Source organism: Aulonocara sp. 'chitande type north' Nkhata Bay, linkage group LG10, assembly GCF_057382095.1.
Source record: "Aulonocara sp. 'chitande type north' Nkhata Bay isolate Kocher_YH1m ecotype deep benthic linkage group LG10, A_spYH_male_GT1.1, whole genome shotgun sequence".
Taxonomy (NCBI): domain Eukaryota; kingdom Metazoa; phylum Chordata; class Actinopteri; order Cichliformes; family Cichlidae; genus Aulonocara; species Aulonocara sp. 'chitande type north' Nkhata Bay.
Genome location: NC_141353.1, coordinates 4,909,940 through 4,926,141, shown reverse-complemented (window position 1 = coordinate 4,926,141; position 16,202 = coordinate 4,909,940). Strand labels below are relative to the sequence as shown.

The window sequence follows — 16,202 nt, the reverse complement described above, 5'->3', positions numbered from 1 at the left end:
GGTAAATCACATGTCAAAAACCACGAGGAACAATATTTCAGTAGTTAATGGAGAACACGGTTAGCAGGTAAATTCCAGGTTACTCTATTGGACATTGCTTTTAATGAATTTACATTTTTTAGGATTTTAATATGAAATAGAAAGATGGGTTATTTCTTTCTTCTTAACTTCCTAGCAAAGTTATATTGAAAACATAGTCCTTCCCTCACTCATCCTATGTATGTTAATCAATCTGCAATAAGCTTACAATATAAACTGGCACCAGGATTAACAGATTTTATCTATATAGATTTTAGAAGTTAGTAAGCTTTTCAAACACTTACAAATCCTTACAGATTATATATGTGTAGTGACTGATTTCAAAATAAAATATCAAATGCTTGAAAATGCCACAGCGGAAAAATTTCAAGAAGATAGCTGGGACATGCTTTCCAATTATAAAAGTTTGACTCATGAAGCTATATTAAAACAAACTTGATGTTAGCTAAGTTTCCAACACCAGTGACATACGAGTTAGTCAACTTTACCAGATTCATGAGTCGCAAATACCAATCATGGAAATGCCATGTAAATCAGCTCTGGTGTTGTTTTGTATGACGTTATTTTTGTGCCACTATTCTAAGCGCATGTAAAAAAAAATTGCAGGTGCAAGTGTTGCATTTTGAGCAGAAATTTATTTTAAAAAAAATGTTAGACCACTTTTGCAAATATGTGATGTCTTGATAAATCAAGCAGATATTTGAAGTTTACACAGCACCATTCTCGCATGAAAATATCTTAAAAGTTTATTTTGTGACCCAGAAAGAGTAATATTTCAAACTCTGCCACTCTGTGTTCCTCCGCCACTGCCTCGTTTGAGCTTTGGACGAAATGGATTCTGAGATATTGCATTTCATCATTTCGAGATGATTGGAGACCAAATCATCCAATCAGAGTTTTTTGCATCCAAGTCTGTGATTGGCTGGTTTTGTGGCACAAATATAACGGTGTACAGAAAGAGTTGAACGTGCACGGGCAGAAATGTTGAGAGCGCGAGCAACACATTGCGAGCGAGCGCAAATGCAAAAACTGAGCGAGAGGGGCTGCTATTGTGTGTGTGTGGATAATAGCAAACACTGAAATACATTTTTTGCACGCAGCTATGAGTTTTGTTCACTCAAATTTAGCTTTTCTTCGTTCAAAATAAATTTCTCCACAAAATGCAACACTTGCACCTGCAAATTTGTTTTACGTGCGCTCAGAGTAGTGGCACAAAAATAACGCCATAGTTTTGCTGCCAGTTGTACAGTTGCATGTGGATGAAATAGCAAAGAAGGAGGACAACCTCCAAAGTCCTCAACTTCACTTCTAATAAACAACTGGATTCAATTTGACATTGGCTGTTCCAAGAGGACAATGATCCCAGTAGCACAAAGAAACTGGTTTTGGAATAGTTAAGTAGGCCAACATTAAGTCTCTGGAATGGGCTTCCCAAAGCCCTGAACAGAACCCTACTGAAAATGTGTGAACTATGCTTAGAAGTCAAGTTCCTGCCAGAAAACTAACTAACTAACTAACTAACTAACTAACTAACTAACTAATATCAAATCAGCCAAGAAGAGTCTAAAATCCAGATGGAATAATGCTAGAATCTTGTTGAGTACTACCAAAAACATATGGTCCAGGTGTAATCTGCTTAGCAACATTTAACCAAATATTAGTGGGCAGTAGAGCAGGACGATATGACCAAAAATATTTATCACGATATACATTTGAAAATTTGCGATAACGATATAACTGACGATATAATTGACAAGAGAAAAAATACTTTACAACTCCACAACTTTATTAGTGGAAAAAAAAAACATCAATGTATTTTCACTTAAACAAGCAGCTGTTTTTCTGTGCATTAAAGTTATATAAAAGTGTAACAGTGCAAATGCAAATTCCTTGCTGACAGTTTAACCAAAAGGCATTTCCAGTGGAAATTGGCCGACATATCCTCAGCATAACCATGTATAATATCCACAAAACTTAAAAAGAGGTTATACACACACAATACGGTAACATTATGTTGAAGCACAGTACGTATCACTCCGCGAGGCTCCTGCCTACGATAGCCGTAACGCTCCGACAATCCATCAAGCGGTGCGGCTTCTTAGCTTAGCAAAGTCGTACTGAAACATTTGACAGATTTTTGAGCGCCGTGTACATAAAATCGTTTCGAGGTCACAAACAGAATTCATACATAAGGCACACGGGATTATAAGGGGCACTGTCGACTTTCAGAAAAATCAAAGGATTGATTTTAAGTGTGCCATATTTTCCAAACAACACGGTAATAACGACGGCCCGCTAGCATGCTCTACCAAAAATAGTGCTTTGTTGTGTATCTGACGGACGAAAGCTAAACCAGTTCCACCACTGAAGCTGCAACATTTTTACAAACCAATTCTGGTTCATCCGTTTCATTCAACGGTTTGCTTTCGCCCTCCTCTTTCTCCGTCGCCGCCATGCTTTTTCCGACGTGTGCGTATGAAAACAAAGGCACTGCGCATGCGCGTTTTACCCACATTCTATCGCGATATTTCATTTTTCTATTGTTGGTGGTTAGCACTGTTGCTGCACAGAAAGAAGGTCCTTCAGCTATCTCTCATTAAGTAAATCTCACTCAGGTGCTTATTTTCGAGGATCTCGTGTTATTGAAATGAACTGCTTGGATCTGAGTTCATTGTTAGTATAGAACCCACCTTCAACCATCATCAGAGATCGAGATTTTACTTGACCCCCATTTTTTTTATTTGAGAATATACATATTCTAAAAATTAAAGAGATCTGTGGTGGTAGATTTACTTGCCTAAGGCCAGTAGTTCATTTATATTGCTGCCATAAAAATCTCAACAGGTGACAAGAGGAAGATTTTACTGCGGTCATAGAGAAGCCGGAGTCATTTGTATTCCTGATTTATTCCAACATACCTTGAAGCATTACTACACACTCAAATGAAGAGTCACTAGAGGATTTTGGTGGCATGTAAAAGAAAACTGTGCTCTCTCTGGCCATGTTTTCTATCCACACTTCACTAACTGTTTTCAGTAGCAGTTATGTCCTTATCACACACAGTAGTCACTGTGGGTTTCCTCATAAAAGCCATACATTTCAGGAGACATTCCAGAAAGCTGCAATTAAGCATTTCAAACAGTTTCAGCCAGAAACAAGTACTACACCTGTGCAAGCTAACATAACAACAAGAGCTAAATAACACAGCAAACAAAGGAAACCTTTGAACCCTTGACCTTTTAGAGTGGGACTGACATGGATCATTTATGCTGTGAGGGCATAAGTAGACATATTTTTCTGAAATGTTTCCATTTGTCCGCCTTATAACGAATGGTGCCTCCAAATCAATACAGAGATTCTCTGCATTCTTTCCCCCGCATTGCTTCTCACTTGCTCTTTGTACTTGTGTGATAAAGTTACTAAAAACTACTGCAACTTTAAAAGAAGCAGGCTTTAAATACAGATTGTTCTCAGTGTGCAGTGAAAATGTAGTTATTGAACTACGTTATAAATGCATTGACTCGTGGTTAACAACAGCACGAAGACAGCACTATTTTTAACAGCGTCACTGACCACAACAACATGTTGTCTACAGCTCACCATTGAGATTCAAATGAATGTTAAATCATCTTATGGGCACATAGTAAATAGAGCCTAAACTACACCCACAACAATGCAATGAACATATAAAAAAGGAATGTTTTGAAGACAGCAAAAGCAGCAGCCAGCAGGACTTTGATTTGTTGTAATAATGACAGAGGTCCAGCTGTTCCTCTAATCCTATCTTGTTAACTCAATCTATTCCTACTTCTTGTCTCTTTTATCAGTTTCATACAATCACCACATGGCAGTCTATCACAGCTCCAGTCATGATGATTGGCATTAACTTTGATAAGATTAGAGGACTGGCCTTGGGTCCACATTTTCAACTCGGTATGAGGTCGCTTTTGGTACTGCAAGATCCCTTGTTACCGCTGCAGGTGTAAAATCAATACTACGCTCATATCTGTCCATTAAATACAAGAATAGAGCCTTCAACGGAAAATCTTGGAGAAAAAAAAACATGTTGATCTTTTTTCTACTGTTATTTCTGTACAGATCCTCTTTTACCCCAACTTTCTATCATTTCTATGGTACGTGGACACTGAACAAAACCTCTGTTTGTTTCTACTATCACCAGACATTATATCACTCAATGCGAGCCTGCCAGGTTTGCCAGGACAACTTCAGTTCAGTTCTCTCTGTTGCCTACATAGAAGACGACGAGAGTCTATGGAAGCATTTTAAATAATAAAAAAGGAATGAATTTTAAAAAATGTATAATTTTCTTTCTTTTTTTTTAACTCAAGTTACCTTAAGTTAAATAAAATGGAATAAGGGGCTAACTTGACACTCTTATATTATCCTATATATAGGATATACATAGAGGGAGAGAAAGAGAGAGATAATAAACTAATTATTATTTGTGGTTTGTTAAATGATCTTTCAGTTTGCTTATTGATCTTTCATCCATATCTCCATCCTACAGATTCCCATGTGTACCGGAAACATTCTACAAAACTTTGACCCATGATATCTCGGGGCTTCGGAGGTCAGCACTGTACCCTCACAACAAGAAGGTCCTTGATTCAGTTCCACCAGCTCAATGAGGCCTTTTTGTATGAAGTTTCCTGTGAATGATGTGTTCTCTCTCGATACTCTGGCTTCCTCCCACAGTCAAAGACATACTTGTTAGATTACATCATTTTTCTAAATTGGCTTTAGGCATGAATTGTTGTCTGTCTCTATGTGTTAGCTCTGTGACAGACTGGGTTCAGGGTGTGCTTTGCCTCTTGCCTTGTCTCAGCTTAGATAGGCTCCAGCCCCACGGTTACCCTGATAAGTAGAAGAAAGTGGACAAATGCATGCATGGAAATATTCTCATGGGAAAAAGATTTAGAGATCATCCATGAGAACACTGTAATTTATAACCACTTCCTTGTATTTCTTTATTGGTCTCTCTCTCTACCTAGTTTAAGCTGCAATTTCTATTGCATAATTATCATTATATGTCCATAAATTCAATTCTGAAGATCTACAAGAAAAAACATTCTATCACTCAATTTTTTCCTTTGTTTTAGTATATAAAAAGAAACTAGCACAATGCTTGTTTCAGAAGGCAGGACAGAGGGACGTGTAGGAAAGACCGCCCCTGGGGTCAGCCAAATGTATCAACCATTTAGCAACTGTCCCAATCTAAAAAGGAAACAATGTAAGCCTCTGTATGTCTGATGCTTTGGCCATGACATTTAACTACATAATAAAAATCACAATAAGCAATTGATGTCAGCCTACATCATCATCAGTAAACCAAGTTATCTCAGTGCCAGTCTTCTTGCTTCAAATACCTTTATTATGAAGCATATATAATGAAAAATATAGAACCTTTCAGTTGAAATTAATGTTTCAGTTTTTAACTGGACAGTCTATGAACAATTGTTTAACAAAGTCCCCACATCACTGCCCCCCACACCCCTCCCTATCAACTCAAATCCTCAAGCTGCATTAAAGGCAGTGAAGTTTTGTTCTCTCTATATTAAAGATGCTAAATCTGTTCAAAGTCCTCCAGTCTGTTTTCTCACTGTTGCTATCCTGATGTTAAAAATTGGAACATCCTTTTTTCCCAGAAGAAAAGCATAAGGTTTTTTGCACAGAGGAGGCCATAAGACAGGAGGTGATGATCAGAAGAGGATTCAGTCTTATTTGGCTTTTAAAATCTTTGAAAACAAGGAAAATATTCCCAGTCAAAAGTCCTCACATTTGGCACATGTGATGCAGCAATGAAACAGATTTGCCTCTGATTTATTTATTTATCACATATAGGTGATTCTATTCAACTTCACTTTTAAATAGACTTTTAAAATGTTCAACTTTAACTTTAGTCATATCTTAACATTATCTAGCCCCCTTTCTCTTCCCAGCTCTCTTTCAGTCTTTTTGAGACCATCCATATTTATCTGTCTCACTGCTTTTTCTAAATTATTAAGCTATGGCTTTACTGAGTGTCTGACCTTCCGATGTCTATAGAAATCTGGCTTTGGCAAGCTGTTTTTCTCTTGAAGCTGCAGGATGACTGCAAACACACCTTGGTTATACAGGCTCCATCCATCACTGAAGGTTTTGAGACAAATAGGATAACATTGCAATAGTGCCAAGAGAGTGTGATTGCCAATCCTTTTTCTGTGTCCAACCAGGTGGTGACTCTCTAGCCAGTAGGAGATACTTGTTAACTTATAACACACAAAGTCTCGTAGAGCCAGCCTTCCACTTGTTTTGCACTTACACAGGCGACTCTTTTATATCCTTTGAGTTTTGTAATTCCAAATAAATGAAAGAATTATAACATTCAACTAAGATGAATTGCTAAGTTTTGAAAAACGTATAACAATTGAGGGAGGCAAATCATTTTAACTGTAATTAATCTACCAATTAAGGAAATTGGGAGTGTTATGCAGAATTCATTCCACTTTGGTCTTGAACTTCTCCAATACGGCACCAGAATTTTAATCGCTGGCTCTCTTCTATAGTGTCTTTTATTCTGTCTTTCTCCCATCACCCCCAGCCTGTTGTCCCAGATAGCCGTCCATCCAGCCAGGTTCTGCTGGAGGTTTCTTCCTGTTATTGGGGTGTTTTTCATTGCCACTGTTGCCAAGTACTTGCTCAGAGGGGGTCTTTTGATAGTTTGGGTTTTCTATCTATTACAATATAAATATATTCAATACATGTTGTTTTGAGGCGATTGCTCTAGTGATTTGTTGACATATAAATAAAAATGAATTGTATTACACTGACTTAAATGTGTTAGGTGTAACAAACCTTTTGCCCAAAGGCTTGGAAAACAGGGTCGGAAAAGAACAGATGACTGCACAGATGCTTCTCCTGAAAGACTTTTACTGATAGTTTTTTGCAGCCACTTCAGCCCCTTGTCTCGGTAGCATACTCTAAAGCTCCAGTAAAGTTAACTCCATACAAGACACTGTGTCACCTGATGAAGGGAGATATCATACATCTATTAAGGCTAGAATTTTTGTTTGACTTTCGTTTGCCAGTCTTGGGTATATTTAAGAACTTTACTGCCATTTGGAGTACAGCATATTCCACTTAAACACAGGGTGGCTGTAGCTCGGGAGGTAGAGCAGGTCATCTACTGATTAGAAGGTTAGTGGTTCAATCCCTGGCTCCCCCAGTCTGCATGCCAAGTATCCTTGGATGAGATGCTCTCCAGTGCATCCGTTGCAGTGTAAATGTTAGTTAGTAAGAACTTAAACGCATAGAAGGAAGTGAATGTAGCATGCTGTATGAAGAAAAGCGCTCTATAAGAATCAGTCTGTTTACTTGCATATAGCAAGAAGAATATACAGTAGAAGTAGTTTATAATTTGGAAACAAAGTTTCTATTATATGCTGGGTGCATATTCATATTTCATGCTTAATTGAAGTAGTAAAATTAAAGAAACATGACAAAGGTTAAAGTATTAGCTAGTGAGATGTAGTATTTAGGTGTGTGGGATACATATTTAATCAATATTTCATATTTTATGATACTCGTCTCATTAGTGTGAATTAGCACACACTAATCAGTTAAGACAAAGTGTATGAGGATACAGAAAGATTGCACAAAGCTTCTGTACATTTACTACAATCTTCAAGTCTATCTTACTTTTTTCCCCTCCTGCAGCCTGAGACGGGTAGAATAAGGAATGTTAAGGACACTTTAAAAAGAAACCTTTCACTGCATCTGATGCAGATCTGTAGACTTGTATCTACTATGTTAATTGTTTATCATTATATTAAACATGTTTTTAATCGATATGACTGTTTTTCACAAACAATACATTGTTGGAGACACCCATGCACACTCTACTGTGGACACAGGGGGACAAAGGGCTCTGTGGAGTTCTAACATACTCGTGGTAACAACTACATGTGAATAGCACAGGTCTGCAACCAAAAAACTGCATAGGACTTTTTGACTGTTTCACTGAAAACAAGAAAAATATTTTTAAAATTCCATCACGTCAGATTTTCTTGCAAAACTCAGGTTTTTAGTTTAATTAAGCGTACAATTTCCCCTTTTAAACTGAAATCTGGTATCCTATACTTGAGTCAAAAAACCATATCCAATAATGATTTCTAACATTAATTTAATATTTCTAAGTGTGAGACTCAAAGGAAATAAAGCGAAAGGAGGAGAGAAAGTTTTCTCAGACAAAAAGAGTGAACATGTAGTGTTAAATATATCATGAAGGAATTGTTTTTTGTTTCTTTGTTCAATTATAAGAAAGATTATGCATGGTTAATTGTAATAAAATATTGACTTTTTTTTCATCGCTGTTGTGCTTTTTTATTGTAAACTCCTCATGTTTTGCAAAAAAAAAAAAAAAAAGGTTTTTTTTGCAGACCTGTATAATCATTGAAAAACATATAGTTATTATTAAACCCTTTACTCCCTGGAGGTACTTGTACCAAATCAGGCCACATCACCAAAACTGTCACCAGAGCTGGTTTTAAAAGGTTACAAATTCTCTCCATGTTCACGGGACTTAAATAGATGTAACATTAAATTCTGTTACAAAGTCAGGAGAGCTGCAGTTGAAAAGTTTCAGAAAACTTCCAATAATACAAGTGTTTACTTGACATGTTGCAAAACTTCATTTTATTTAGTTAATTTCCCTTTACACAGAAATTTCAATTTGGAATAATCAGGTAGTCTAAATGAAAGAAACCACTACGATTTTAGCTAACGTCAGCACTAATTGCCTCCTTTCCTAATTAGTTTACACATTGCTCAGATCGAAATGTCAGTTTTTTCTCACGTAGCCTACGTACAACTGTCTGTGTTCTAGAACAAAACACTGAGATAACTTTATGAGATAACTCTCACCACCACTATCTAAAAAAGTGGAAATCTATTTATAGTTCCCAAAATATTCATGGCTGCCGACTCCTTCTCAGCCTGGAAAACTCCCATTTAATCATATAAGAGACAAATGGATGAATAATTTAAGTCAAACGAGGGGGAATTATTTCTGCAATGTAATGATCAGAGGAATGAAATCAAACAAAAGCAAGGGAAAATCCCTCTCACCTCTCATTCAACTCATGTCTGTGGCCAAACATCAAACAAATGTGAACCCATTCAGGTCAGTGAAATCCTGGATTTAGCTTGGTGTCAACTGACTGATGTCTCAATTTCACTGTAATCACTATCTTACCAGCATATTCCGGGTCCACATGAGGAGGGTAGAAGCGAAAGTTGATGAAGAAAGGGATGGGCATTCCATACTTGAACCACTCCACCACATAGGGCTGGCCGTTCAAGGGATGGGAAACGTCGCATCCCAGGATGACGTTTTCTCCTGCACGTGCTGTCACAAACTGGGGCTCCTCTCGCACTCCGTGGGCACCTGTGGAAACAGTAACAGGTAACAGTTACAGGTAAGAATCCAGCTTACACACCGACAGAGTGTAAAGTTCCACTTTGGAATTAGATCCACGATCTGAGAACTTTTTATATGTGGAGTTTCTATGTTTTCCCTGTGTCTGCATGGGTACTACAGCCTCCTCCCACAGTCCAAGGAAATGCCCTTAGTGGAGTCGCGTTACCTGATGATTATAAATTGTTCAAAGGTGTGAATGGTTAGCTATCTCTTTATTAGCTCTGCTATAGACTAGTGAACTGTCTAGGGATCTGTAATGGTCCGTGAGTCGTTTGGTACCAGGCCGTGAGAGTTGAGGCTCAGGTGTGAAATGTATGGTTTTTATCGTTAACTCGGTTTCCCTGGGTCTTTTCCCGTGTTGTACTCATGTCTCTTATTTTGAAAGAAATATTTACATGTTACCATAGCGATCAGAGAGCATTAAGGGCCAGAGAGGAGGACGTTACTCTCAATGTTGTTGGCGCATTTCAGGAGGACGCTGCTAATAAAGTTACACGATTACACAGTAAAGACGCATTTATTATTATATTTACAAAATACCACCGTTTTTGTCTCAGTCATATCATTTTATTTTGTTGTATTTATCCGTGACACCTTAAAGGCCAGTCTGTGAAAATGTTGCCTGACATCAAACCGGTCTGTGGTGCAAAAAAGGTTGGGGACTGCTGGTCTAGGGTGTACCCTGCCTTTCTCCACTATGGCACCATTGATAGGTTCCAAGATGGATATTAACATGTCCATGTGATAGCTGTTGGCATATAAATCAACAAAGATTTCTACACTTGTCTCTAAAACAACAGGTCAGGCTGTATATGTTTCAGTTGTTTAGTTATTGTAGCCTTTTATATACCTTCTTGTTTTTCAGTTTATTAGACACTTTAACTCCTCATACTTGCCCTTTAGCCAGATAAGGAAAAAAACAGTCATTGATATACTGAGCTTTCTTCATACTACAGGCCCCAGATCATTTATAAAACATAGTCTACCTGCACACTATTTGTCACAACAATGTAACAGCCCAAAACTTATGCAAGTGTTACAGCTCAGGCAGCCATGGCAGTTAGATGCTCAGTAGCTGTCATGGCTCTAGTAGTATCTATTAGACTTTAGTTTTTTTCTGCTATCAACATTGTTCCTTGATATAGTTGTTTATAGTAGTATTTTTTTCCCCATATGTTCTGTGCTTAACTCTAGTTTTCTGTTATTTTGAATGGTCCTGTTTTGGTTCTAATACAACTGTTCGTTTAAAAAAAAAAAAAAAAAAAAAATGTCACTCCGCTCCATAATAGGCTAATGATGATCTGTCTCAACCAGCTCATTTGACTGACAAAGTTCTCAATCTGGAGGCTAGTTTGAAGTAAACAACAAAGGTGCCTGCTAAGCTCATTCCAGTGGTTTAACAGAAACGCCACGACAGAGATGGTTGAGATTAGCAAGAAATGTAGCAAAAAGCTGTTTAGAAACAGAGTTCCACCCAGGAAGTGAGTGTTTTTGTGTGATAACACAAACCTGGGCTCAGCTAAAAATTCCATCACTCGAGATGCAAAGACCACCGGTGACAAATCCAATACACAACCAAGGCCACTGGGTGGTTGATAACAGCAAGATTAACAGCGCTTTCAGACACATGAATGTGATCTATCTTGTGAGAATCTTTTTCAACTGACAGAATGTGAACAGACAAAAACATGAAAGAGGTGATGTGACAGTAATGTCCCTGATGCTCGATAATGCCCGGTCCTTTAAGGTTTTTCTTTAAGCATTCGCTCTGTTCACTCAGGACCGGAGCAGTCCGAGTCAGTCTGTGTGTCTGTGGGCTAGGCGCTCACATTGATCCCAGGCTAATTACCATGTAGCTTGGTTTTATGAGCGGAAACCCGGTGTGGTAGCATTTTACCAGTCAATACAGCTAATCAGATGTACTCACTGCTCATTCCTCTGTGGCCAGTAAGGAAGCCGGGCAGGCAAACACAATCTACTGCGCACAGTTGATAGCCTGCTGCCCGTAGCGCTTCTAATTATTGAAATCAAACAGTGGAAGGCAATGTGAGCACATGGAACCAACAGGATTTTATCTACTATGTACAAATAATCAAGGGACAGCTCACTAGTGTTAGTACTGTATTCTGTAGAAAGACCTACTACAAATGTGAGTCAGCAAAAATATTTTCAGACACTGATAAAAAAAAAAATGCAGTCACTGTTATTACTGTGAGCTGAAGCATCAACTGCTGAAATATTTAGAAACCAGTGATTTGGTGAGTGGATATACTGTCTCAACCTAAAGCTCAACCTGGTCCCACACCAGCACTATTCATTTTTTAGTTAATTTAAAAGTAGTCCTACAAAGGACTATAGTAAAGACTCTCTATATGTTGTAAATACCAAAGATTACAACTGATTATAACTGTGCTTTATCATCCATGTATTCGCTTCCGCTTATCCTTTTCAGGGTAGCAGGGGGTGCTGGAGCCTATCCCAGTTGTCATAGGGCAAGAGGCGGGGTACACCCTGGACAGGTCGCCAGTCTGTCGCAGGGCTAACACACAGGGAGGGACAACCATTCGCACTCACATTCACTCTAAATTGTGCATTCATACCTATGGGCAATTTAGATTTTTCAATTAACCTATCCCCACAAGCTGCATGTTTTTGGACTGTGGGAGGAAGCCGGAGTACCCGGAGGGAACCCACGCAAACACGGGGAGAACATGCAAACTCCACACAGAAAGACCCTGCTGACCTGATGGTGGAATTGAACTCAGGACCTTCTTGCTGTGAGGCAACAGTGTTAACCACTGTGCTGCCCTGTGCTTTATCATATTTACCTGAAACCATTCACCAATGTGTTTCATGCAGAGGTGCTGAGTATTTATCATGAAGTGCAAGTACTGTTAGTGGAAACAAGCAGAGAGTGAGCTGTATTTCCAGGCTAAAATTAAAATAATGAAGAAATAAATATCTCCACAAAGCTGTTCAATGCAGCACAATGTGGAATAATGTGGAAAAGGACACGTTGGCAAAAAAGTTTGACCTTCTGTTGCTTTCTTTGGGGGGAGAAAGATGTCACGATGGAAACAGAAGAAGAAATATGAACGTGTGAATCAGAAGCAGAATGATAACACATGAGCCTACCTCTCCTTCGACAGTGGTGCCGAGTGCAACAGTAAAGAAAAGGTCGGGGCAAACAGCTCGCAAAAAACACACAGATATTAAAAGGATGCTTTCTGCTTCAGCCCCATCATCAGACTGAAGACCTCTCTAGTTTGCAGTTACCAATATGTGTGTTTGTTGTGCAACACACCAAAACAAATCACATTGATCTAGTAATTGAATATTCATTCAAGACCAGCTATAAATTCTCAACAGCGTTAACCCAAATTAAGTCTTCAGCCAACAGCCTGAGCTTTCAAATGCATATTAAGGCTGGAGGAGGGAAGCACGCAAAGCTTCCACAGTCACCTTGAACTGAGGTCACTACGAAAAGCAATTACCGGTAATTGTGTAAGTTTAGCACTGAACAGATGATATTTATCATATAATTAGACCTAATCGTTGCTGTCAGACTAATGAAATATAAAACACAAAGTGAAATGTAAATCAACAAATATGAGGAGAGCTAGGCTTCCCTAAACAGCGTGGGGTATCTCATTGAGTGATTTATTACCAGGATAGGCCTTTCATTTCCCATAGAATGCATTAAATAACACATTCATGTGCTACATACAGAGTATCTTTATACAGCACGACTGAGAGGCAGTCAGTGTGTATCAGAAGCAGCCTGTGGATTCGTGGTTTGATGTGTGTTCTCATGCTTGTTGGAAGAACTGGCTAATAACTGAGCGAGTGTGATTTTCCTATTGGTGCACCCCACACCTCTGCAACCCCACCCCCTCGCTAACACACACACATCTGCACATGCACTACCTCTAGCAGTGCTATGTGTTGATTGGCTGCTGGTGACATCATCACAGATAGCACAAAACAGCCCCCTTGGAAGGTATGACTTCACTGTTTATAACTGATGAGACAGAGAGGAGCAAGAGACAGACAGTGAGTTAAATCCCCACCACCACCGTAAGGGTTTAGCTCATTTACAATCAAAGACCCAGGGGAGGATACTGTGGCAAGGTAAAACCACTGAGGTGTGCATACACATACATACACACAGCTCCAAGAGTGTAGGCAGGGTGGAACAAAAAGGGAGGGTTCAGGGTATTGTTGCCAGGAGGACTGTAACGCTTGAGTACAGTAAGTTGCTTCAAAGCCACAATCAGATTATAAAGTATAGTGTTTAATGAAGGGTGACACAACAAGTCAGCAAAGTGTACATGTTTATTCTAATCTCAAAGAACTCTGACGTTGACTGATCACTTACAAAGGTAAACTGTTTTGTTTTTTTATTTCAATGTGACTAAGGAAAATGTAGGTAGACTATGATTGGTACAAGGAGAGAGGTGGCTGATATGACGGGGAGAAGGAAGGTAGATATAGTGGGAAAGTAATCCCAGTATTATTGGAGATGGGTTCAAGCAGTTCTACCATGGTGTAGACAAGAAGAGAAATGGAGTAGGTGAATAGAGGGACAGACAGGATATTCAGTTTGAAGTTGGACAATAAAGTTATGATGCTTAATGTTGTCAGTGCATATGCCCCAGAGGTTGGACCTTGCTGAAGAGGAGGAGGACTTGTGGATGAAATGATAGTGTCTCCTTGAGGAGAGATTTCTGACTGGAGAAGATTTCAGTGGAGGTGTAGGTGAACAGAACCGGGGTGATAACGAGGTTCTGGAAAGGTATGGTGCTAAGAAGAGAAATGCAGAAGGCCAGACAGTAGTGGATTTCCCAAAAACAAAAAAAAAGGATTAAATGGCTGTGGTGAACACGTACTTCAAGAAGAGGAAGGAACAAAGGATGACTTATAAGAGTGGAGAAAGTTGCACACAGGTGGTGCACATTTCATGCAAAAAGTGCGACCTAAAAGTGATAGGTGACTGCAAGCGAGATTGGGCAGGAAAGGATGTGCAGCAGGTTACACTGATTAAGGATAGTGATTAAAAAAAAGGACTAATGAGTGAAGATAGCGCATTGAGAAGAAGCACTTTGAGGAGCTGGTGAATGTAGAAAATGAGAGTTAGAGGAGGACAGATGGAAATCAGTTAGTGAACTAGTAAGTACAGCGAAATAGGAAGGAGGAAGTGAGGGCAGCTTTGGGAAAGATTTATTGAAGCGAGCAGGCATAGAGTTGTTCCAGCTATCTATGTCAGTTTCTAACTCCAGTATCCAGATGGATGAGTTCTGCAAAACAATAAATAAACGTTTAAAAAAAAAATCACTGCAACAACAGTTTTCATGATGGGGCAAACTATCCACAGAGGCCAATACGGCTTTTTGCACCAGGCAGTAAACATGCTTTTTAATGCTGTAAAGTGGGGTATTATAATAGAGAAGCGAATGGGAGCTGGATTTAGCCTCCAATGGCACCAAGAGGAACTGCAGTTTTTTAGCTCTGGAGGTTGCCCATGTACTACAAACAGAATCCAGTGGAAAATACAAGTTTGTAAGAGCACACTTCTTTCTTCCTATTACTTGCATGACATTCTCAATGTAATTATTTCTAAACTCATTTTAATTCAATTTCTTTCTGCAGTTGCAAAGAAAGCAAAAAAACTAAATGTAACATATGTGTGTTACAGGTGTTCTCTGGTTCATATTCCAGTACACAGCAAAGTGACAGTCAAAGGTTAACTGTTTTTTCCTGGAGATCATTTAACAGTATGATACACTGTGACACTACAAATAGGTTTATCGCCACAATGAAGTCTCACAGAAAGGAACATTTCTATATTTCTATATTTATACATGGTGACAAAAGAATCCATGCATAAAAAAATCACTGAGGTGCAATAAATAAACAATACAAGAATAATGCATTCTCAACACTGTAGTATCTGAGCTGAAACTCTGATGACAGTGAGCATACTCAGGCCTCTCAGCTGTTCCCCTTGGTTTGTTCCTGGCGCTGCCACAACAGCAGCAACTGTCCACCCTTCCAAGTGTCTACATAATGTTGTACACAGTACAACGTAAACTCTTTTTAGCTACATCCTATTATGCTTGCACCTTCTTTCTGAATCATATTTGAAAGTTGAACTTAGCATACTGTGGTGGTAATAAAATGACAGTCCTGTGAAATGAATGGAAGCATTATTAATCATGCCAGTCAGCCCATAAGCCCACACTCAGAAACCCTTAATAAACATGAAGCAATTATTTTGAGTACAATGGAACTGAAATATATCAAATCAAAGGTTTATTTATTCAAAGTGCTTGCTATAAGCTGTAAATTTAATTTGACCAGATTACATTAAATTTAACCTTTTGCATTGAATTTTGGAACAAATTTTACATGTTATTAAAATAATTAATTAAGCATTTTGGGCAGAATTTAGTGTGGAGCACATATTGTACAACAAGGGATATAATATTCCACCAATGGCTACAACAGAACTCACTGAATTCGCAGGAATTTAAGAGTAGCACTTCAATAGGATGCCACTGTTGCAACAAGTCAGTTCATAAAATGTCTTTAGATATTCCACCATCAACTCTAAGTGGTATTATTGCAGTGTGGATGAACTGAGAAGTAACTCAGTGATGAAATGGCATACCACACAAAGAAGAAG

General features: G+C 38.6%; 1 protein-coding gene across 4 annotated transcripts in view; it reads right to left on the bottom strand.

Moving 5' to 3' along the window:
- The window catches only part of igsf9bb (immunoglobulin superfamily, member 9Bb), a 144,551-nt gene that overhangs the window by 104,916 nt on the left and 23,433 nt on the right, over positions 1 to 16,202 (bottom strand). For all 4 annotated transcript variants that reach the window (XM_086307890.1, XM_086307886.1, XM_086307887.1 and 1 more), the window contains exon 2: positions 9,293 to 9,484. In XM_086307890.1, the coding sequence (XP_086164016.1) occupies positions 9,293 to 9,484 (192 nt within the window). The remainder of the gene's footprint in view (positions 1 to 9,292; positions 9,485 to 16,202) is intronic.